The sequence below is a fragment of the Mus caroli genome, chromosome 10 (assembly GCF_900094665.2).
Source record: "Mus caroli chromosome 10, CAROLI_EIJ_v1.1, whole genome shotgun sequence".
Lineage (NCBI taxonomy): Eukaryota > Metazoa > Chordata > Mammalia > Rodentia > Muridae > Mus > Mus caroli.
Genome location: NC_034579.1, coordinates 22,790,716 through 22,816,390, shown reverse-complemented (window position 1 = coordinate 22,816,390; position 25,675 = coordinate 22,790,716). Strand labels below are relative to the sequence as shown.

General features: G+C 39.8%; 1 protein-coding gene across 5 annotated transcripts in view; it reads right to left on the bottom strand.

Moving 5' to 3' along the window:
• The window catches only part of Arhgap18 (Rho GTPase activating protein 18), a 221,199-nt gene that overhangs the window by 54,950 nt on the left and 140,574 nt on the right, over positions 1-25,675 (bottom strand). For all 5 annotated transcript variants that reach the window (XM_029482498.1, XM_029482496.1, XM_029482497.1 and 2 more), the window contains exons 2-5: positions 16,610-16,809; positions 12,506-12,741; positions 8,072-8,135; positions 2,273-2,448 (exon numbers count right to left, since the gene is read on the bottom strand). In XM_029482498.1, the coding sequence (XP_029338358.1) occupies positions 2,273-2,448; positions 8,072-8,135; positions 12,506-12,741; positions 16,610-16,809 (676 nt within the window). The remainder of the gene's footprint in view (positions 1-2,272; positions 2,449-8,071; positions 8,136-12,505; positions 12,742-16,609; positions 16,810-25,675) is intronic.

Genomic DNA, 25,675 nt, shown 5'->3' with positions numbered 1-25,675 from the left:
GGGGGACTTTTGGGATAGTATTGGAAATGTAATTGAGGAAAATATGTAATAAAAATATTAAAAAAAAAAAAAAAAACAAAACAACAACAACAAATATATTCAGGCCTCTACACACGCACATGCACACACCTGTACACATATGCATATACCTACACACACATGGGCATGCACAGACATGTGCAATATGCATTTGCATGTGACAAGAAAAAACAGAAAGTTTAAAGAAGTGAGGGAGCCTAGAACAACAAAAGACAGGCAAGAAGAAAATGAATAAGTAGTAAAATGAGAGAGACAGAGACAGGCATAGACACAGACACAGAGAGGAAAGAGAGACAGAATGGGAAAGCAGAAGAGGACATAGAGGAACAGAAGGATAGGGGAACATGAAGAAAGTCAGACACTCTAAATGGCATATCAACCAAACCCAGTAGGTTTCTTTTGGAGCCTGGCTCTCAAACTGCAGAAACTCACGATAACTGAGATAAAATTTGAAATTTGAAAGCTTGGGTATCTGAGATTAAAACTTGAGATTAACATTTTAGAGGTATAGCAATGACAACACAGTGTGCAGTTTTTTAAAACCTCTGATTCTCTTTTGTTGTTTTGATTTGTTTTGAGCAATACAAACCTTTACAGGTGATAAACAAAATTCAGACACGTGTTTCAAAATAACACAGAAAAGGGAAGTGGACAGAGTTACAGAGGTGGCCATGTTAGTGACGATGAGGCTGTTTGGTAAGTATTTAGAACTTTCTTATATTACTCTGTTTTGTTTTGTTTTTTGCCTTTGCTTTAAAGTATAGGAACAAAATTTGCATAGAGAACACTCTGCCCAGAAGGTGCAGGTCCTAAATACCATTCCCTAAAAGGAATCCGTTTCTTTGAAATCCAGCTGCTTTCACATCTAAGAGGTAGAAAGTGACAAACTGATCCTGGAGCATGCTACACCAGGAAATTAAGAAGGGATGGAATGAGGAGCACACCATGAAACAGCAGAGGAACCAGCAGCAGGGCCCCACTGCGCAAGGTGGCCATCAAAGACAAATTCTAGCACCTATACAATGCTTAATGGAGAAAGTCAGCAGGTAGAGGTATGGAAAGCTGAAAGGAGAAGGAGGGCTGCCAATTAACTTCGGAGGGACAACAGGATTAGCCTGTATCTCAAAGCTCAGCTTAATTATTGTTCCAGAAAAGGGTAATGTGGACATCAAACTATTGCATAGTGAGTTATAAGATAGGATGGCCCCATTTCAAGGACTAATCTAGCATATATTGTAGAGAAGGAAGGTGTCTTCACAACATGAGAAGAGGGGGGGCATCTTGGTTAGCCAATGTATTGACAAAGCCTCGAAACCAAAGAGAGGCCTGTATCCCTCCAGACACATAGCAGTTTTGGCTTAATGTTTAGCCTGTACCTAATCATGATGAAATGACCAGACAATTTTCCTAGTGTTAGGAACTCTTTTAAAAAATGTTAAAAAAAGGAAAATCTCAATTTAAGGAACCAAGAAATATAAGAAAACTAATGCAATGTATACTCCCTGTTCATATCTTAATGGGGTGTGCAGAAATAAGAAGCTCATATCCAAATTGCCAGTTTTCCTGTCTGTTAAATATTAACTACAACTTTAGTATCTAACTTCTTCCATCTCAACACTTTAACCTTTACTCATTTATTTAATATTTATTTTTTATGTGTCTAAGGGTGTTTTGGCTGCATGTATGTCTGTGCATCTCTCTATGTGTATGCCTGGTGCCACAGAAGACAAAAGAGGGCATTTAATTCCTTGAAACTAGCCCTGACTGTGAGCCTCCATGTGAGTACTGGGAATCAAATGAAGATCCTCAAAGAACCACCACTGTTCTTAATCACTGAGCCATCTCTCCATCTCCAACTCTATTTCAAATTGCCTTGAAAAAATCTCAAAATACAAATGAATGTATATCTATTAAATAGTGTGTAAACAGATAGATGTAGAAGGAAAGGTTAGAAAAACATTAATAACTGTTCAATCAGCTGTTGATGGCAATGTTATGACAGCAACTTTTCTGTGGGTTGTAAATTTTAAAACTACAAAGTTTGCTGAAAAGAAATTCTTGCCGGGTGTGGTGGCGCATGCCTTGAATCCCAGCACTCGGGAGGCAGAGGCAGGCGGATTTCTGAGTTCGACGCCAGCCTGGTCTACAAAGTGAGTTCCAGGACAGCCAGGGCTATACAGAGAAAAAACAAAAAAGAAATTCTTTTAGAGCCATCTGAATGTGCACTACATACGGGCAAAGAGTCATTGCCGCTGATCTTCTGCGTCCTCTCCTTACTGAACTCTTTCTGATTGACAGCTTGCTCCGCAAATGACACCTCCAGATTGATGTCTGTTTCAGAGGCAGGTGTGTCCTCAGGCACCCGTGAGATCTGCTCCTTGCTATCGACAGCCCCACTAGATGGCTGATCTAGGAGAAAAAAAGACAATTCAACTGCATGCCTTTTATTTTTAAAACTTTCAATATATTAAACAGAACTTTGGGAAGAATATTCATTTCTCTAGGCAACAATTTACTGTCATTTTGATAACAAAATGTTTACTCAAGGGATTTTAACACTGGCTCATGGAGTAAAAGCTGAGAGAAGTGATTGATAAACCAGGGTCCAACTGGGAATTCTTTGTGGTCACAGTTTTTAGACTGGGTATAAATTCAAAAGACTACCAGAAGACATCAAACTCAATGGGAAGTCTCATAAAGTTTAGTAGATGCAGTCACTGCTTTATTCTGAACTGAGGAGCTAAAAGCAAGAGAGAGAGAGAGGCACTACATTGTATCTCTGCCTTGTGCCTTTCCTAAACCTTCTTCAGAGTGGAATACATCTCAGAGCAGGCCTCCTCCATGCCCTGGAATGTTCTGGAATGTTACCTATGAAGCATGGTAAAAATTCCAAAACAACAGCTGATGCCAACAACTCATCACTCCGAAAGTGGGATCTGGAGGTGCCTGGTACAAGAACCAACAGGTTTTGTACCTGATTTTATTAAAGAGCATAGAAGCCTCTTCCAGAGTGAGTCAAAGAAGCTGTGGGTATTTGCCATCAGCAGTTTCAAAATTTTATTTGGTCTTTTTTATTTTGTTTGCTGCTGATCCTCTAGGAAGTAATTAATGTTGAAATTTTTTCTTTGATAAAAACAACAGCTACTGGGAAGGAAAAACACACTTCCAAATTGCCTTGGTAAATTTTTCTCTTTTCTTACAACTCACTTTAGAAAACTGCTAACATGAACACTGGTATTACTTTCCACTACCAAACACTGATTTATAATAATTTATAATAAGATGCCATGGACTGAAAAGAGAGAGCCTGTCATGGTGGCCTATCCCTGTGACTCCAGCACTGAGGAGGGAAGCTAAGAAATCAAGAGTTCAAGGTCATCTTCAACTACATGGTGACTCTGAGGCCACAGGGGCTAGGACAATCTGTCTCCAAAAACAAAAGTAGGGCTAGCCAGGTGGCTTAGAGAGCAAAGGCGTTGCCATGCAAGCCTCATAAGCAAAGTTCCTTCCCTGGATCATACAGGAGAGAACTATGTCAGGAAAGTTGTTCTCTGACCTCCACATGTGGACGATAGCATTTGCATGTCTACACAGACATACACAAACACACACACACACACACACACACACACACACATCATACATGTTCACAAGAGTAAATAACTCAAGAAAGTTGTTTTCTGACCTCCACATGTGCACGACAGCATGTACATTTACACACACACACACATGCACCATACATATACACAATAATAGTAAGCATACTGATACACAGTACGTAATTCACAATCGTGAACAAACTTAAAATTAATAAACCCCAAATAAATAAGTAAACTCACACCTGAGAATGATTTGTTCTTGCTTCTAATCCAAACAGTGATTTACTTTGCTGGCTGAGCAAAACGAAAACCTTGTCTCAAACAAACCAAACCAAAACAAAACCAAAACCAAATCCAAAACCAAAACCAAACCCAGTGCTTTGTTTGTTTGCCTACTAATATTGCACACTGTAAGACAAAGAGATACAAGACGCAATTAGTTTTAAAAATGTAATAAATACATATCAGAAATCCAGGGGTATATCATTTAAAGGCCACTGCTCAGAACAATTTTTGTCAATGCTAAATAAAACATTAAAAAAAGATCCTTTTGTTTCAATCAAAATAGAATTAAGAATTAGATATGAATCCCATTTTGTTCATCCCGACTATGGAGTAGAGCCAGCTTCATGACTGTGCTGCAGCACAGCCACATGGGGCTCAGTAAGGGCTTGCCTTTGTTTAAATGCCTCTCTATAGCAAAGGTGAAACCTACAGAAAGCCTAGATTTTCAGTGTGAGCCAGCTTAGCTGGCTTTCAGGCAAGCTTTTAGTTAGGCGAGCAAGCAAACATGTGCCCACGTCAAATAGAAAACTCAGTGATGGTGTTATCTGCTCCCATCTATTTTTTTTTCAATAGTCTGTGACAATTTTAAGTAGAATACTTAATAACTTTTATGATTAATTTTTAAAGTATCGTAAATGTCAAAACAAATACTAATTTTATTTTCCCATTAGTTTATATGGTTATATGTTTTGCTGTGAATACATTATTGGTTTCCTAGGAAACCATTCAATGAAAAAAAAATGATTAGCCATTTTTGTAAATTAGAAGCTACTTTCAGCTGCTGGATGTCAGTGGACAAGAATTTAGAAATGATTCTCTTCAATGCTTCGATGTCAGTTACAATAATCATATCCTCCTTGTGCAAACCAAAATAAACATGCTGTGCTGAATCCAAACTGGAGTCATGCAGAACACACTTAAAACAAATTGATTTCCTCCAGAAAACAGGGCAACAAGAACAAAAAGCACAAACTGTGCAAACCGCAGTTCAAATGCGAAACCAAGTTCAGGGAGGGGACAGAGAAAATAACTGGGTGACAGTGGTCGCTGCTAGAGATAGACAGCGATGTGGCTAAGACAAATGATGGATCCATCATGCCCATACGGAGAAGTTAAAGGATGAATTCCTTGCCTGTTAAGCCCACAAGTGTAGATAATATAATTTCTTTACTCTAGTATCCTCGTGTGTGTGTGTGTGTGTGTGTGTATGCTCGAATACAGGGGTTAGCATGAGTAGACTCACAGATGTGTGCACATGTACGTGGAGGTTAGAGGAAAACCTGAATGTCATTCATTCACCCCTGTCTGCTTTACTCTTGAGACAAGTGTTCTGGGGCCATTGACCTAGAGTTTAACAAATAGCCGGTAGCAAACCTAGGGACCCACACGTCTAGACCTTCCCAGTGCATATAATTTCTATAATCCAATTTCCTCTTTTCTATGTTTATGTGTGTCCATTCATTTGTGCACATGGACTCACACATGTGTACACATGTATGTGGAGCATTATGTATATCTGGCTTTTCTATATAGGCTGTGGGAACCTTACACAAGTACTCATTTGCTTGTAAGACTAGCATTTTACTTGCAAGTTCTTTAGTGATTGAAACCCCCCCCCCCCCCAGTCCTTTCTGATTTTGAGGAAGGCGACAAGTCTAAGTTATATAATTCCTTTTAAAAAAATTTGTCCAGTTATCCAAAATAATAGAAATATCTATTTTTAAAAAAAATACTTTACTTCTCTCATAGAAATACAAATTAAAAGTATATAGATCACTGTGAAAAAATGGTAAGTATTAATTTATTAATATATATAAATAAGTACAAGTAATGGGCCTTGCATAGAGGTATGTAATTTTATGAAAAGTGAAGAATGTAGATTAATGTGAAATGTGACAGTACTTGCAGCATTCAAAGTCTACTAGTTTTTAATTTGAAATTCTTTTTAAAGGTCTATTTTAATTTTATTTGTATTGGTGTTTTGTGTATGTTTGCCTGTGCACCACATGTATGCAGTGCACTGAAGAGACCAGACGATTCCATGGAACTGTTGTTACAGATGGTTGTGGGTCCAGTCAATGGAACCAAGGTGCTCTTAACTGCTGAGCCACCTCTCCAGCCCCCAGACAGGTACTTCTGGATGAATAAAAAGTCAAGCGTAGATAAAACATTTAGATTAGACACTGGTGTTTTCAGATTTAACCAGAACCAGCCTTACTTTACAATCTCCGGATAATGTTTCCTTGCCTATAGGTGATGGCTAACCTTAATTGTCAACTTGGGAAGAGGAAACCTGAATTGAGGAATTGCCTCTATCAGGTTGGCCTGTGGAGCATTTCCTTGACTGCTAATGGATGTGGGGGATCCAGCCTACTGTTGACAGTACAATCCCTTGGTGGGTGTCCCCAACTTGAATAAGAAACATAGCTTCTTCTGAACCTGGGAGGAAGACAAAAAACACACCATCCCCCTCTGGTCTCTGCTTGTGTTCCTGCCTTGGCTTCCCTGGATGATGGACTGTCACATGCAAGCCAAATAAACGCTTCCTTCCCTTGAGCTGCTTTTGAATAGTTTTATCACAACAACAAAGACTGACATAAATCTAGGACAATTTCTTTCTGAACTTTCCACAGTGTTTGAAACACCATTAGTTCATGGTAAGCAAAGGAGTGGGCCCTGTCCCAAACTGATGTAGCAATAGCTACCTGGTGACTTGGCTGGCAGCTTGCTTCCTACTGTTTACCCTTCCAGCAGAAACAGATATAAATCGGGCTACAAGTTGTCACATCTCTCTTGCCCACTGCAATCTCAGCCTGAAAGCGCTCATATAACAGACTTGTCTCTCAGAACCTTTGTTGCTATAGCCTACATTATGATGTCTGGCAAGAGATGAAAACATGAAGAAAGGACAATGTTCTCCTCAATATCTGTTAAGCAACTGGCAGTCACTCTTCTCCAAAGCATATTGACACTGGCACAAAAGATCTGTCTGTGTCTCTGAGGACCCAGCTCTCCAGCAGGCTAAGTCTGGCGCTGCCAGCCTGCGTGCCACTTCAGTGTCTGCTGGCACACAGACAGGGGGAAATACTCAATGGTTCATTCTGATACAGCACATGTTGCTACAGAGGGCTCCACAGAAGAGACAGAAAAGAGTGTTTTCATAGGGGTGAGTGTGGTGTGTGTGTGTGTGTACTCAGAAATGTGATGCTCATATATGTATGTGTGCTCACACTCATGATGTGTATATTGTATACCCTTATTTTTTATGTGGTGATACAGGAGAGAAGTACTGAGAAAATTCTAAATAAACAAAGATGTTATACATGTTCTCAGATTTCTAAACCTCCTCATACAACTCTGTCCTAAAGAGGGATTTCTAGAGAAAGGTTCGGGATGCTCTTAGGGCCTCTAGTTTATCTGACAGCCATTCCTTCACCCTGCTACTTCAAAGCCCAAGGCCATACAGTGATGTACAAATACCTCAGATACTAAGTTGAGAACGTAAATACACAGTTCATCTGTGTCAGTGTTTAAGTAGCTAGTAGACTCATGTTTTAAGCCTGAATGCTTTCCCTTCTTATAAACACTAGAACTGTAAACTTTTTCGCCATGGTACTTAATAGAATCTTTGTATTCACTTTAATTTATAATTCATCTCTGAAATAAATGTTTAATGTGAAATGCATGAAAAGGAGAATTGTAATTCATTTTTTAAAAGATAATCTCTTTTTCTTATATGTTTCTCTAAAATTTCTGAAAACAAAACCATTTATGAACTTAGAGCTTATTCATGAACAGGGCACTAACTCCACAGTCCAGAGGCATGGTGTGGGAAGCATGGCTTTCCAAGTCAGGTCTTTCATCTGTAAAATGTACCAAGAGCAGTGATTAGCCAGGAATAATTCTTGAGTATGCTGAATGAAGCAAAAAGCTCTGCAGCCACTGTGGATATGATAAGCATTCATGAAGATGTATATGTACATTGAGATCAGATGGGAAAAATGATAAAGGGCCAACTCTATTCAAAATCATGCATTACATTAGTACTTTCATAGAAGTTTCTCAGTAGAATTGAAGGGAATATGTTAGAGTTATAAGTATTTATTACAGTAATTAAAAAGACAACCAGGAGTACAAGTCCAACATACCATCTTTTCCTTGGCCTTTGTCTTCGTTTGTTCTGACTGACCGCAAGTCTGAGTCATCTGGAGACTGAACAGAGAAAAGGAGCCACTTAGTCATTGAGAGAACTCACAAATAGAGAAAACAGTATTGTAAATAATCCCATTATAACCTTCAGAGAACAAGAAATGAACTCAAACTTATACAAGTCACAGGCAGCGAACAGAGTGACACAGTGACCAATAGCCAATCGTCCAACAAGTGTATGATTACTCATGGCTGTGGGACACACACCAAACACAACTGGGAACCGGACAGAGGTCAAGAGTGTCCCTGTTATCTGAAACACCACTATTTAGATGAAATATTAGCAACATCCAGCTGTGAGTAGATATATGTGGTTTACTCAAACCATGACATAGTATTTAGCAACAATAACAAAAATAAAGTTCAAAAAACATGCTTCACCAAAAGCCATGCATATTATGATTTCATTTATCTGAAAAGTCCAGAACAGGTAAATCACACAGACCCAAAGATCCACGTTTGCCTGAGTATTCAGGACAGTATAGGAAGTAGTTGCTGATTGGTATGTGCATTCCTTGCAGGACATGTAATAAAAATGTGTCCTAGTTGACTGTGATGATGGCAGAAATCACTGGATTATACACCTCTTTTTTATTAGTTTTAAAATATTTACTTTTAATAAATTTACACATGCATATATTCTAATCATATTCAACAATCCTTAATACTTTCTCCTAATGTCCCTTGCTCTCATGGAACACTTTTTTGTTCCCTCTTCATGTCTACTTTTGGGGAGAGGAATGGCCTACAAGTTTAATTGGGGTCCTTTGCATAAGAATGGGTGGGGAGTTATTATGGAACCTGGGTGGCTAAACAGTTACTGCACTCATGAAGAAAATGACATCAATTTTTTTGTTGTTCTTGTTGTTGATACAGTTTTTTACCCTGTCATCTAGCCCACATCTTGCAGGCAATCATTCCCATATTGAGTTCTATGCTTTATTGGGTGATCATATGATATGTGGATTTTAGCTTACCAATTCTATTATCAAACAAAAGTACTAGATAATACATTAGAATTTAAATGAAAATCTTTAAAAAAAAAAAGAGTGACCAACCAAATATGGTGGTTCCTGTCTGCATTCCCAGAATTCTGGAGACTGAGGCCGTAGGATTCTCATGAGTTTAAAACCAGTCTTGGTGATATAATGGGTTCAAAGCTAGAATGGGTTACATGGAGAAACTGTGTTTCTAATAAACAAACAAATAACTGGCAATCTTAAATATGAGATAGGTCAAAGAGTAAAGTGCTTGCTATACAAACACAAACATGAACATTCAAAGCTGAAACCCAGCATGCATGTAGACACCTGAGCTACATATGAGGACCCAAGTTCAAACCTGGCATGCAGGGTAAACACCTGGCCTATAGAACCACAAACATGAAGACCCATCTTCAAACCCAGCAGACATGAAAACACCTGGGCAGGGAAGTATGCATCTGGTAGACACAGGTAGATTCTTCAAGCTTTCGGCCATCCATTCTAGCCAAATTGGATAGCTTTGGCTTCAGTGAAAAAGATTCTATCTCCAAAAATAAGATGGAGAGTGATTGTGAAAGACACTCAGTGTTGGCATCTGGCCTCCAAATGTGTGTACACACCCATATATACAAGTATGCACACACAAAATAGGTTGTTTAAAGAAGAAATGTGAGATAAGTTAAAAGCAATTGGCAATAAGCAGTGATATATTGAAAGTAATCCTTTTCTTTCTCTAAAGGAATTGTTGCCATGAGCCATGACACCTTAGACATGGCCCTTCAAGGGTTATAAACATGGTGAGTTAGAACTGGCTCCAGATGGGGCTCTATAAGAGTTTATGAGGGGTCAGAAAAGTAGCCTGGGCCAATCATACAACAAGGTCTATTTGAATGGATTACTTTTAATAACAACTCTACTGGATTCCATCTATACATTCAAAAACTAGCCCGTCTAGTGTCCTCACAAAGCAACCTCAGATATATAACTATATGTATACCCTATATGTATATATGTATGTGTGTGTGTGTGCATGTGTCAGTGTGTTATCCACAAAGGACTCTCCTCTCTCACTTACAGTTTTACAAAAAGCACCAGGACTGGCATTAATATGTCATTAACATATGAGTTAGAGACTTATAGTACTCAAGACAATATCAAGTCACTGAAGTGACACATTGTATGGTCAAAGGTGCACCTCAGTTGGTTACAATAGGACATTCTCCTTCCCTCCGCCTATAAGTCTGTAGAAGGTTGGCTTTCCATGCACAGTGAACACAACCAAGAATTCTAATCTTATACATAGATATATATTTGGCGTATGTGGTCAGACTGTTTTTGTTAGTAACTGAAGATAGGTATCCATATGGATACATTTAGGAATTAAATTTCCTGGTGTCAGCACAGGCTTTGTGCTTAAGTTTGGACACTGGAAAAGCTGAATGCACATTTATCCCAGAACAGAATAACCACAAGCAAGATGGATGTTTAAGTGGTGGGGCATGGAAAGTCATCTTCTAAAGAACAGTGGTATTCCAACTAAAGGTATCCAGCAAAAGACAACATTGTCTTAATCTGCTTGTGTTACTTCTCTCTTAATGACACCAACTGATCATAAAAGCCACCAATGATCTTAGATTCTAAACTATGTGGGTTAGACTTTTCTAGGAATTTGCTGGGAAAGTAAAATTTTTCTTCTAGCACCAAGTAGCAACATTGTCCTCAAGACTAGCAGGGATCCCACACCATAGATTTTGCTAAGTCTGCCATTCTTGCTGTCACTTCCTCTGAGCTTTCTTAGTGGCCAGGGCTGGTCAGGAGGCAATGTTCTTTAATTTGGAAGGGATGTCTTATTGTTTATCCTTACTATTGCTTTTTCTATCATTGCAAACCTACTTCCATCCTTCAGCACTGGTAGATGTCCCAAACAACCACTGGATAGCAAACAAGGATGTAACTTATACAAGTGCCTGGAGCAATCTAGTGACCCAGGAATTTCCCGTAAGTGGGTTGAATTTGATCTGCAGTTGGCCATGCAAGCAAAGTAACAGCCTGCAACTGAAAGGATTTTTGCAGAAAAGCAAAGTAATCACAAAAAGTAAAGGCTCTCTACATAACATTATCAACAACAACAAAGTGACTTCTATATAAGCACCTCCATTCTGCTTTTTATGAAAAACCATAAAATTTTTACTGCCCTTTGCTTATACTGTAAATTGATTCTCAAGTTCAAACTGCTTACTATCAGAGTCATGTTTGAAAGTGGAAATGCTGCAGAAGAGAAAATGCTTTAGAGTCAGACAAAATTGGGTTTAGCATCTACAGGACATCGAGCAAGTTACTTAAAGTCTATGAACCTCAACCTTAGGATGGACATGATAGCACCTCACTCAGAAGATAGCTGTGGGTATTCAATTAACTCAAACAGGTAGAGCAGTTAGCTCAGTAGCCATGGTAGCAATTGCTTCTGTTAATGTTGTCATTATTGAACCATTATTAAAGAATCCTTTCCAATGCTTCTACTGAATTTTCTAAACCAGAGCTGAGGGGGGCAGTAAGCAAAATCATCTGTGCTCTTAAAAATATCATTTAGTTCAGTGGATTTGTTCTTGTTGGTAGCAAAACCTGTTCGACAAAAGTTCCATATGATTATTTCAATCCAATGCAAGCTCCTTATTTCCTTATAGATAAGCTCTGGGTGCTCTATCAACGGACTATGTGCACAGCACTGTTCAGGGCCTCACAGTTCTAGTACTTCTACTATCTCCTAAAGTCTCTTCATTTAACACTCTTCGATTTCCATCAGAATCAGCATCTTCCATGAAAACACTAACCATTTGGCTTGATCTTAATTCAGATCTATATGCCAAATTCAGATCTATATGCCATGTAAGTTTCAGGGGGCTAGACACAAAGAGGATAATCCTTCACATCTCAAGGGCCCAGCTCCTGGGTTGCTATCACTTCCCTGATACTCCACTTCTACCCAGCTTTCAGTGAATTGGAAATTCAATGATTTCCTCAAGCAATAACTGATAAGGACTAACTGCCCTGGATCCTGCTTTTCTATCAGAAACAACTGGCACCAAGCTGTGTAGAAGGTCTTCTTCACTATTCTCTCCCACTCACTAGTGTGACAGGTACATCTACTCCAAAGACCCCATGCTTCCTAGTACAGAATTATTGCTAGGAATTTGAACTTGCTTAGGTGTTTGTCTCTCTGGGGTAACTTTTAAAAGGGTGAAACTCAAAAACACTGGTTCACTGCCAACACAGTAACACTGGGTAGAGAACAGGTGCTCATAAAGTTTGTAATGAATTGAATTAAACTGGACTGGTCCAAGTGACTCTAAGCATTTCATCATTTGCTTTCATATCAGAAAAGAATCTTACTTTTTCTTGTGCCTCTCTCTGTTGAGCAAATATGTCTCTGACGTCACGAATGTGGTGCTGTTTGTTTTTCTTCCTCAAGGTCTGGGAGACCGTTTCCACCCGTTTCTGAACAGCTGCTGCCTGAGTCCGGGTCAGTGTAGATAAAAACAGAATGCTTTCCTGCGGGTCATCAATAGACTCTCCAAAAAGATTGGATAGACCTGCCTCTTTGAGCCATTCTTCTTCCAGTTCTCCCTCTAAAATAGTTTTAAAAAAAATAAGAAAGAAATGGTTTTGAAATCACAAAGAATAAAAACGTTCATATTTTTAGACTATCAGAAATCCTGACTGAATTGCTTCTGTTATAACTAAGCCACGGACAGAACTGAGAATTATTATTTGAAACTTGGACAACTGCCATTCTCTCTGGCCATAGTGATAGCAAATTTTGGGTCAATTTCATATATACTTAATTAAAAATTTTAAAATTGTTTCACATGTAATTAACCTCTACAAGTTCCTGCATATTAACTAGGGAAGGCTGCCCCGTCGTCCTCCTAGAGGTGAGCAAACATGGAGAAATAACGCATCCCAGCGGGGGACGCAGAGGTTGGTGTTGCAAGCCTGCGTGGAGGCATGGTTTCTTGGCTTGAGTTCAAGGCTATCTTGGAGCCCAACACCTATTTCCAGAAGGGTTTGTTTTCTCAGTTCCATGTAGCTAATGAGGCCTATGGCAAGGTAGTGAAAAAAAAAAGTAACAGGGAATTTCAAATTAAAGTTTCTATTTTTTTCTCAAATGAGTGCATCAGATAATATAGATATTCAAGAAGTTTTAAAGCACATTATTTTCAATGAAAAAAAAAAGAGAGAGATTGCCTGAAAGCTAAATAAATAACGGAATCAAGTGAAAACAAAAAAAGTAGGAATTCAATTATAAATTATAGTTGCCTTCCATGTCTGAGGTCTCCACATATGAAGATTCAACTAACCTAGATTTGATGTGCTGCTAAAAGTAGTGCCTGATCTGAACATAGGTATCAACTATTTGTCCAATCCTTCCTTCTTCCTCTTTCTTTCTTTCTTTCTTTCTTTCTTTCTTTCTTTCTTTCTTTCTTTCTTTCTTTCTTTCTTTTTCTTTCTTTCTTTCTTTCTTTCTTCCTTCCTTCCTTCCTTCCTTCCTTCCTTCCTTTCTCTTTCTTTCTCTTTTACTCTTCCTTCCTTCCTTCCTTTCTTTCTTTCTTTCTTTTTTTTTTGTTTGTTTGTTTGTTTGTTTTGTTTTGTTTTTTGGTTTTTTCGAGACAGGGTTTCTCTGTATAGCCCGGCTGTCCTGGAACTCACTTTGTAGACCAGGCTGGCCTCGAACTCAGAAATCCGCCTGCCTCTGCCTCCCGAGTGCTGGGATTAAAGGCGTGCGCCACCACGCCCGGCTTCTTTCTTTCCTTCTTTCTTTCTTTCTATTTAGACAGAGTCTCGCTATGTAGCTCAGGAAGAACTCTACATTTTGGAGCACCCTGTAACAGACTCCTTCATGACCTACCTAAACACAACATCATAACTATCTATATAGTACTTTGTGCATTGCACCACACATTCTAAAGGATAATGTGATGGTTTCAAAATATAGGAGTACATAAATAGGTTGATGCAAATTCATACAACACATTTTAGTATCTATCTGTTGATTTGGATTCTCTAGGCTCTAGAGGTCCTGGAACCAATCATTTCCTGTATATCAAGGGATTCTACATTATCTAAGATCTAATGAAGCTTATAGAAAAACAGATGGAAAACTAGAATAGAGTCACCTCAAGTACCATGTTTAGAAAGAAATAAAAAAGGACAGGTAACAAAGGACACAAAAATGTCTATACCCCATTTCAGAACTGTCACCAAATATAATTCTGCCTTTTCTTGTATAAACTAAATGAGAGCTATCAGAGCTACTTCCTGACCAAATATCATGATATTTTGCAAATGTTCTCATCTGTGTCACTCATGACTGCTCTCTGTCCTTCTGCACTTGAGTAACTCCTTGAATGTAGAAATCAAGCATCAATAGCCTGGGCCTCAAAGAAAACAGCTGGGCATTGTGATTATTGATGAATAGACAGGTTAAACAATACTCCAGATGTGCCAACTCAGAGTGATGGAGAGGAAGGAGTTTGACATTGTCAGCACAAGGAAAACAAGATTGTTATGCCCACTTAGTATGTTAAAAACAGAAGGAAAACTCAAACTATTTAAAATTTAGGAAGAGGTGGGCACTGTGGCTCCTGCCTTTAATCCCAGCACAGGAGGTAAGGGCCCATATATCTCTATAAGTGGGAGGCCAGTCTAAGCTATATAGTGAGTTCCAGGAGATCATCTCAAAGAAGGAGGGGGAAGGAGGGGGAGAAGGAGGAAGAGGAGGAGGAAGGGAAGGAAAAGAAGAAGAAGAAGAAGAAGAAGAAGAAGAAGAAGAAGAAGAAGAAGAAGAAGAAGAAGAAGAAGAAGAAGAAGAAAGATGAAGAAGATGAAGAAGCAGCAGCAGCAGGAGGAGGAGAAGGAGCAGAAAGAGGAGGAGGAGGAGCAAAAATATGAGTATACAGAGTTATGTCCATTGGTATTTATCATCTGTTAATTCAACTTAAGTTTGGAGAATTATCAAACAGCCAAAGCTTAAGTGTGGTTTTCCCTAACATATTGTTTCCTACTGACCAAGTGGCAAGTTACTTCTGTCTTGAAACACAGACTGAAAGATGATAGTAATTATAACAAATAAGATAAGTTTTACTTATAATGTATTTAGAAAAGTAAAGGAGAAAATAGATGAGACATCAAATTAGCAGAATATGGTTTTCTTTTATCAGTCTGAGAAATATTGAATTGAGAAAAATATTCAAGCCTGGTATGGTGACAAACACCTAAAATCCCAGCTCTTTGAAGAATGAAGCAGGAGGATTAAAAAAATTAAAATAATTGTATTCTACATAGTGAGACTCTGTTGAACAAGAGCACAGAAGCCAGGCTCCAGATCAATATTGGCAGATTTTTAAAGCAATATCATAGAAAAGAAGAAAATACTATTTATAGTGATACTTAACTCAGACACTGAGGTCAGAGTTAAGGGTATCTATTCTAATGGATCACAGAACTGATAATGATTTTATTTCATTTCCTTTTGGCATTTATGTAACTTACTGGGACACGAAAATGTACATAAATATTTATGAATAGCCCAGAAAGAAAGCCACAATTTTAAGGACAAATCAGGCTTCATGAATATGGTGTCGTCATGAATTTAAAAGATTAAAGAAATAGTACAAAACTTAAGAAAAATATTAAAAAGTGAAGTACTGCATGTTAACTTTAGAATACCAAATATAATAATAAAGTGTATATAGAAGACTGTTAGGAGGAAAAGTAAGAAAAACGATGCACTAACCACCAGAAGCAGCAGCTAAGGGAGCACTGGAACTAAGGGAACTGAAAATGCTTATGTCTTTTATCATCCAAAGCTGTACCTCTCCATTGGCAAAGCAGACTGTCTGGATACTGTGCTGAACAAGAGAGGACCAGATCTAGCAGAGGTCAAGAAAACCACACACACAGGTTGCTCATACCCATCTAGAAATGTATTGGCTAGAAACAAGAGGAGCACCCTCGAATGTTGAAAAGGCTACCATATATGGAAAAGTAGAATAAACTTATTTGCTCTTCCTTAAAGGAGAAAGATTACAGCAACACACTCGGAGATAGAAGAAAACAGACTTCAAAAACAACATAGTTATAACAAATCAAGCTACTTGACAAGTGGAAAAACTGAATCACTGCGAAGTTGGAAGCTTACCATCACCCATTCACACTTCCTGGAGATGAGATAGCCTTGAGGCTAATATATTATGGAAGCAGTTAAGTCAGTGTAGATGATTTGTAAGCTGCAAGTCTAACTCACTGAATCTCTAATAAAATGGATATGCTTGTACCAGGTACAACACTTGTACCTGGTATTTGGACTCTTTTATCTGCTATTATCCAGTAACCTTTAAGTTCAAAGGCAACCAGCAGTGTTACTTGGGGTCTGTTCCCTTCCTTTCTGGACATCCATTTCTACTGATAGACATCTCTTATTCACGTAGACATTACCATCAGGTTCTTTGACAACTATGGCCTCTTGACCTTCTTGGCGATTTTCATTCGACCTCTTGATGTTTTCTAGTTCTGTCCAATAGGCTTCCATTGATACTTCATCCAAAGAGTCCTGAGAACTCGATCGATCAAATGGAGGTCTCTCGGAAACTTTGCTGGAGCTTTCTTGGTTTAGGGTGTGTTGGCCATATCTGCGACTAGAAACACAAAACAAAATGTGGTTCATTTCAGATGAAAAACTGGCACCATTGCCAAAACATCATAGCACAGAGCTGCAGAGTCTAGAAACTCCTTCAGTTCACACTTGTTTTGTTAATTGCGAGATATCATGGTCACTAACACTCAAAGGAAACAGCTTAATGATTCACTTAGGTTGCATGCTTTGCTGAAAAGAACGACAAGAAAGAAAGAATGACAACTAACATGCCCTTTCTCTTAGACACACTTAAATATGACATGTAAATAAAATTCTAATATTGTGTTTGGAAAGCAGTAGAGTGAGATGTGATTATTTGCTATTCACAAAGAAATGGGGAGTAAATTTTATAGAGTGCATAATTTTTTTTAATCAAAATATTTTTTGCAGTTTTTGTTTTAGATAATTTTTTTTAATTAGGTATTTTCCTCATTTACATTTCCAATGCTATCCCAAAAGTCCCCCATAGAGTGCATAACTTTTATCAATTATATTTATATACCAAACTCAACCAATTTATAGGCAATTGCTGCCACCAGTGAATCTTATTTTCCAAAGTGAAATATACAGAAGCTAATTTATGAAATTTCCTTTACAGTCTACTGAAGGAAGGACTTTAAAAACTTATAAATGCACTCATAACTTGTACATATAAATAGTTTCTAACATGTCTAAATACACATTTGCTGGAAATTCTTGATAACTTGAAATTGCCTCAGACATTTCCTGTTATTTATGAAAAAAATAAATTGAATGAGATTTACTTTCACTTCGAGTATTTATTGTGGGTAGGAGAGGGTGCACAAATCATGGAGTATGTGTGGAAGTCAAGGCACAACTCAGTAGACTCAGTTCTCTCATGCTATTTTGTAGGTCCCCGGCACTCAACTATAGTCACCAGACTTGGCAGCAAGTAATGCCTTGGCAGAGAACCTGCTGTCTGTCTCAGCAGCTCTTGAATGAGATCTTTATGACACCAACTAAACTACTTTTCCTTAGACTTAATACAACCTACTTCTAACATTGAATTATGAGAATCTACAATAAAAACCAATACAGAATAGAAAATAATTTTTATTTCTTATTATTTACAGATAGAAAGAAAACGTCACGTAAGCACTTCAAAGAAACTGCACTTTCATCTCTGGTGTTTTTTTCTTGACATAAAATGTTTTTTTTTTTATTTAAAAATTATTGTTTGAGTGGTATAATAGTTGGTGGAAAGTGTTTTATTATTCTAATTTCAAAGTGTATTTTATCTCCCAAGAAGGGTAGCTAAGAAGCAATAATTGCTAGACTGGTTTTATTTCCTGTACATATTGACAAAAAAGAGAAACACAATAAGATAAAATTTATTATTCATCCATGAATGATATCCTCACATCTAAACTGCTCCTTCCAACAATTATTTAAAGAGTAGGCTCTAAATGCTGTGTGAGAGCGCAAGTCCTTAGACTCAGACAAATCTATCCAGTTGAATGTCAAATAGTTTGTTAAAAAGAAAAACATGTCAAGAAAAACTTCCAAAGAAATGGGCCATAACTGGAGACGGAGCTGCGATGCGCTGGTAGGCAAGGTTTACTTGCTAAGGCTGGCTCTGTGGATCTTAAGTATTTCATTATTGCTGCTCATGAGAATGAAAGGAAGGATCTCTGCAGTCTCACCTGGAGTAGGGTGTGGAACCCACCCTAGCAACCTCAACACTCAGCCAACTAAGCCAGCACCATTTCAAATGTCAGGTCACCCTGGGCTATGGAGTGAGACACCCACCCCCATAAATATTACCTCTTTCCCTAACAGCAACCTTGAAGTGGATTTCAGGGAACAGGGTTAATGGAGAAATGGAGGGAAGTCTGGGAATCTCTTTCATCCAGTCTCCATTGTCCACTGTGGGCCCCCTCCATCTTTAACTCAAAGGCGATATCTATCCTCCCTCCTAGCCCACTCATCCAGGTTATGTCACAGGAATGTTGCTCCCGAGCTGGGCGACTAATGACACTTAACACTGTGGACTGTCAGTATAGAGTATTCAGTCTTGGTTGAAAATCACTCATAAAAAGTCACCCTGTCTCATACAATGTTGACACTTCCAGAATCCGCAGCCCCGTTCACGTGTGTGTGGTTCACGTCCTCAATCAGGACACCTGTCAGAATACATAAAGCCGATTCACAGATGTGCCCATTCATTTTTGCTGTTGTTTTATTTCATGTTAACTGTGCGATCATCATGTCTTTGCTTTTGTTTTCTCTCTCACTGAAGTATAAAATTGACTGCCATCTTCTTATTCCATACTTCTAGCTCTTCTGGTTCCTGTTAGAGACTAAGATGAGTCCTGTGAACTGGGAGAAGTATAAGAATTAATACCAAATAATTTGGTTTATCTGCTCACAGGAAAGAGGTGCGGCTGAATAGAAGAAAATCAAGTCTTTCATTCCTGAAGGAAATGTGTTTATTCTGGCAAGAAATTTCTGGTAAATTTCCATTAAGATAGCATGTGTAGAAAAATTCCAGGGCACTGAATTACAGCTTTGTTACCTAGCTTCACTGTCAAGCCCTGCTTTGAAAACATTCACAGAGCACCAATCTTATACCTCAGTGCTGAAGAAATGACTCAATACTGGGACTTGGTTAGATTTAGGTGCTTAATTGAAAAAAAAAAAATCACGAAATCATGGACCCTTTTTGTTTTTATTTTTTAATTTCCTTTTGTACTACTGGTAAATATTCTTGGACTACATTTTTCCATTTTAAGAATTAGGATAATAAATAATGGGATTCAGCAAGTGTTCAATAATTTCCCATCCTTTGCTAGGTTCTGTCAATCTAATTTTTAATTTTTTCTCTTAATACAAACTTGCTTCCAGGTGTGGCCAGTTCACATATTGTATCCCTTTTTTCTTTTGAAAACATACTAAACTTTTATCCTATGGACAGACAAGAGCTAAAAGTTAGGAACCTTCTTAAAACTATCCTAGTAAATGGTCAATTACCGTATTTTCTCTTTTTTGTTTTAAGGACTAGGTCTTTTATATTAATGCTCATTCCAAAATGAGTTGAAAACCATAAAGCACCATCTGCTAGGTGTAATAAAAGGTGAACAGGAGGAGATTTTATTTTCACATGATCTCAGCCAGCACATGGTGCTAAAAGCATTTCCTTGTGTATTTTTTATCTACTATTATTACAGCATTAGATATTGAAGCTGAAAAAATTAAGCACTATTCATTTGCTAAGAACGTAATGTTTGGGTCAGGCGTGGTGGCGCACGCCTTTAATTCCAGCACTCGGGAGGCAGAGGCAGGCGGATTTCTGAGTTTGAGGCCAGCCTGATCTACAGAGTGAGTTCCAGGACAGCCAGGGCTACGCAGAGAAACCCTGTCTCAGAAAACCAAAAAAAAAAAAAAAAAGATTGTAATGTTTTTGGAAGAACAAGAACACAAAGAAAAGGAAGGAGACAATGACAACGAAGACAAGAAAAAAATGACAAAGGAAGAAAAAACAGCAAGCAAGAATAAGGAAGAAGGAAGGAGGAGGAAGAAGAAGAAGGAAAAAGGAGGAAGGAGGAGGGAGAAGGAGGAGGAAAGAGAAGGGAGAAGGAGGAGGAAGAAGGAGGGAAAGGGAGAAAGGAGGAAGAAAGGAGAAAAAAGGAGGAGGAAGGAGAAGAAGAAAGGAGGAAGACAGGAGGAAGGAGAAAGGAGGAAGACAGGAGGGAAGAGGAGGAAGAGGAAGGAAGAATAGGAAGGAAAAGGAAGAAGGAGGAGGAAAAGGAGGGAGGAAGACAGGAGGAAGGAGGAGAAAGAGGAAGTGGCAGGAAGAGGAAGAAGGAGGAGAAGAAAGAGAAAGAAGGAGGAGAAAAAGGAGGAGGAGTAGGAGGAGGAGGAAGAGAAAGAGGCAGTAAAAAAAAAAAAAACAAACAAATGAACGAGAAGGGAGATAGAGGAGCAGCCCTGTTGTTTGTGGAACTACCTTTAAAATCCAGCTTCACAGAGGCCATCTGGATGCTCATAGCTGCTCCTACACTCAGTCTCTGGCTATCTCCCACATGCCCTGAGGTATGTCACTATGTTCTCACAACAGAATGAGAACCAAAAAAAAAAAAAAAAAGCAAATGGCACAGTGACCCTGTGAAGACAGCTTAGATTTTGAGTCCACTGAAAGGAGTTTTACACTCCCCCCAGCCCCCACCACATTTTGAAAACCACTAATCTTCCACTTCTCAAAAGCACCAATGGTCTGAAAAGGAACAACTTAGCTGTATGGGGGAAGCTCTAGACAACCCCACCGAGAAAAGCGGGGATGCCTTCCTAGTGCCTCTTGACCTACTTCTTTGTTTTCATTTAGTTTTGCAGACTTCCACTTTAAATAAAAAAATGGGATTTATTCCAATAGTATCTTCATATTTAGAGCATGATGACAAAGAATTAAAATGTCATTTCAAAAGCCCCACCTTGTCAATGTCCTTCATCATTCACTGACATCTATTCCTAAAAATTAAGAGAGCAACTTCCCATTTGACAGGGTATTTGATGGTACATATTTCTTCTGTGCCTTTGGGTCATCCATGGTCTCTTTCCTATAGTCACCAAAAGGCAGATTTATTTGTAACTAGAGGATATGAACTGGAATCCATATTTAGCAATCTGGTCCAATTTTTATTTTCTGTACCCTAACTCCTTAAGGCTTAAAAAAACAATATTTCATAGTATGGTTTTGGCGTGCTTTCGAATTAAAAAGAAAGTGGAAGGCCTTAGGACTATTCTCTGAAACAAGGACTATCTAATTTTCTCTTCCTTCTTCTTCCCCAAAGCATGTAAGGACTCTCTCACATCTTCTTATCTGAAGAAGTAAACTTCTCAAGGAAATACAACCTTCTTAAGTACCCTCCCCTAGGAACCTTGCCAAGTAACCAGGATACCTCAACCACTGGAGAGAAAGGCATAAACAACCCTCATATACTCAAATGGACGCCGTATTTCTAGAGAAACTCAGTCTGCAGAAGATAAGATTTGCATTGATATCCTGTTTCCTTAACTTGTGGCTCCCATGTCCAGAGATGAGAGCAACCTGGTTAAAGTCTGTGGTCTGCTCCTTGGGGTTCATTCCTTTCTACTAAAAATCATTTACTATAGCCCAGAAGGTGTCAACGGCTCCCTGGCTCTCCCTGGCTCGATATCTCATCCCCCTATAGAGAGTATTTGTACTTCATTCATCTGACCCTCTTTGAGTTGCATATCTTGAGGGCCTCTGATGCACACAGCATGTAAAACACATGCATAAGCCTTTTCTCCTGGCAATTTGTCCACTGTCAGTGTATGTCAGAGGACCTGTGGTATTCTAACCCCTTGGTAGCCTGGGATGTTCCCCTCCTTGGCCCCACACTAGCCATTGGAGCTTTGCTTCTCTTGGCACCCTGTCTCATTCAGTTTCTAAAGTAGCAGATGAGTAGCATTGCAAAATATCACTACCAATCAGGTCTTGCTTCAGTATCAAACTGTTCCCGACATAACAGTTATTCTGTTGACACCTCTCCCTTATAAAAAGAAAAAGGGACAAGTGGGCTATGCACAGACAGCCTGGTCTGCAGTTGACCAGTTGACCTTTGGGTCTGGAACCCCGGGGACCCGATGGGTGAAGATTTCCACCTACATGGGACGGAAGGTGTTCGATCATGTCTCCTGGACCCCTGGCTCCTGTCAAAGTAATCGCCCCCTCAGCCCCCGCAGAAGAGGTGTGTGGCTATCAGTCACAGAGGAGCTGCACCAAGCCTTCCCACATGCAAATAAGGTTTACCCTAAGCTCTCAGTCCAAGCCAATGAGAGGTACCTGCTGTTGAACCCTGTGTCACCCCCAAAACTGTATATAAATCCTACCCTGGTATTGCCCGCGCTTTTGTTCCCCCTGGTAAGAACACGCTCAGGGCAACCGGAATCTTCTGCAGCACAAGCTTTATTGCTTACCCCTTCAGGAGCCAGTGGCGAAGAGAGCGCCAGAGAGAGATAGAGAGAATCCCTGAATGGCGAAAACCCGTCCCTTTTATGGAGGACTGTCCTCCGCCTCGGACGTGTCGCTCCCTGATTGACTGCAGCCCATCAGCCGGAGTTGTCGTCACGGGGAAGGCAGAGCACATGGGGTGGGAAACTACCCCAGCGCATGTGCAGATGGTTTGTTTACACAGGTGCCAGTGCCATCAGCGCCATCTTGTAATGGCCAATGTGAGGGCGGCTCCTTACACCCAGGGAATTAAAGGTGTGTGAGAACTACTCTGTCATCTGAGTCTTTTGTTCTGAGAGCTGAAACACTTGGGAAGAGACCTGCTCTCCCAAAGCGCTGCCTGAGCTTCTGCCGCACTCCTCACTGGATAGTCGGCTTCATAGGTCCAGCCCAGCCCAACTCAGTGCAGAGCCTCTTGGAGTGACCAGAGTGACCGGGAAGGCACGACAGAGACTTCACGCCTCCCTGCCCACACTCGCTTCCTTTCACCAGAATCCTTGCACCAGGCCTGGCCAGAGATCTCCATAGAAAAACCTCTGGTACTCAGGCCCACAATTTGTCTCAAATCTAGTTCAAACTAATGGTAACTAGACATGGTATCTACCTACCTTGTAAGTGACCTTTGACCTAACCTAGCAAGACATCTTTATCATTATAATAGTTTGCTGTACTCTTAAAGTAGAATCTGAATTTGGCCTTTAGCATATACATAAGCACTTAATTTAGACACAGCCTGGCCCAACTCCACTGGAGTTAGTAGCTGACACACAATCATGCTGCAAGCAGGTAGTGGTAGAAAAGATGATAGGGGAACAATCTGTCAAGAACTGCCTCTTAGTAGGAATAAAAAAGGGCTATAATCAAACCTGTTAGCTCATAACTGTAAGAGACAACACAAGGACTTTCAGAACAGCCTTCTGATAAAGGACCAATCTGATTAGACACTCCCTTATGTCTATTCATGTCTTTAACTGCTGACAGTCAAGCTACAAGGCCTACTTCAGGCCCTTCAGGCCCTGTGCTCTTGTAGTTCTCCTTTTCCCTTTCTGGCAAGGGTAGGTAAAACACATGCTTTAACACACACTTTTGGAAACTAATGAAGAACCAAGAATCTTTTTCTCACCTTTTGAAATGTTACCATATGGTTTTACAAGCTTAGTTCGTTACTCTCCCTCCCTTGTTATCCTAAAAGACCCAGCTCTGAGGAAAAGCTTCTAGACCCATTCTGAAGCCATTGCTCAACCAGCATCATTACTCAGGTCAAGTCATGCCTTGCAGTAGCATCAATAGAGTGCCCGGCTTTCACCCCTTACTGCAGCACTGCTGGGGAGCCCGGCTTTTCACCCCTTACTGCAGCACTGCTGGGGTGCCCGGCTTTCACCCCTTACTGCAGCACTGCTGGGGAGCCCGGCTTTCACCCCTTACTGCAGCACTGCTGGGGTGCCTGGCTTTCACCCCTTACCACAGCATCTCTGGCCTGCTATGCTAAGCCTAGGATTTCTTCTCATTGTTGAAATCAGTGTTCACATATGTTTCACCTGTCTTCCTGAAATCACCTTGAGGTATCCCTTTTATCCAACATGGCTTTTGTTGTTATCTTCCTAATTCCAACTCCGGAACCATGCAGACACTTGTCCCATTACCCTTTCCAAAGCCTCAACAAACAGGATGAGTCAGTCTTCACAGAGAAATGCAGATTTGGCCTGCCCTAACACCCAGTTAAATTGACAGCATCTATCCCCAGGCACTCCATTTATGGGTTGTTATCTTATCTCCAATCATTAGCAATAGACCCTTCCTGGCTTCTCCAACATGCTGTTCCAGCCTTTCATTTCCTGCTCTTCTAAGGCCCTTCGCCAGGTCACACCACCAGCCAGCCCCCCCACCCCCCATACAACTGCTCAGTTCCCACATAACTCCAAAAGAAAAATATTCATGCTTTGTTAGTGATTTCACACTGCTAATCTGTCAGGGAATGAAATATAAGAGGCCTAAAACAAAGCTAAATTCCCACACACTAAGAGCTAGGCCACTACTCCTTGGGAATAGATTCCAATGACTGACTTCAAGTGTCACATACAGACATCTGCAGCCTGTGTTCTAAAGATCCTGTGGCACCTGAAACTGTCTCAAGAAAAGTAATCTGCAGTAAAATATATTATCTCAACAAGATAGTGAGTTGTTCTAAAACATAACTGCCATCATCATCTTCAAGTATGACTTCAAATATAACACATTAAAAACAAACCAAACTTTGTTCTACAAATGTTTTTTAAAGATTTCAAGGTTTGCTCTTCTTCATTCACATCATCTCCCTGATGCATATAAGAAGTGTGCTTCTAGCCAGTGGTTTCCTCTCATTACAGCAGAGAGAGTAAGGAAGCCATCCATACCACAGGGAATGAGAAAGCTGTTAATACCCTGTAATGGCCCATCAGAAGCTGCTCAGTTAGCATGACTGGGAAGAGCTGTAGCCTATGAATGACCCAAGTCATTTGCTTTCCTTTGGAAGTGAATGCTGGCAATGATCTAGCTGAAAGATGTAATTATTAGGAGTGGCTCTGACACCCAGGAACAAAGAATCTTAACTGAGAGAAACTGATTAGCAAACTACACTACAGTGCCCCTCCTACCACCCAAAGGTCAACATTCCAGGGAAATATCTCTCCCTCTCCTCCTCCCTCTCCTCCTCCCTCTCCTCCTCCCTCTCCTCCTCCCTCTCCTCCTCCCTCTCCTCCTCCCTCTCCTCCCCCTTTTCCTCCTCCTCCTCCTCCTCCTCCTCTTCTTCTTCTTCTTCTTCTTCTTCTTCTTCTTCTTCTTCTTCTTCTTCTTCTTCTTCTTCTTCTTCTTCTTCTTCTTCTTCTTCTTCTTCTTC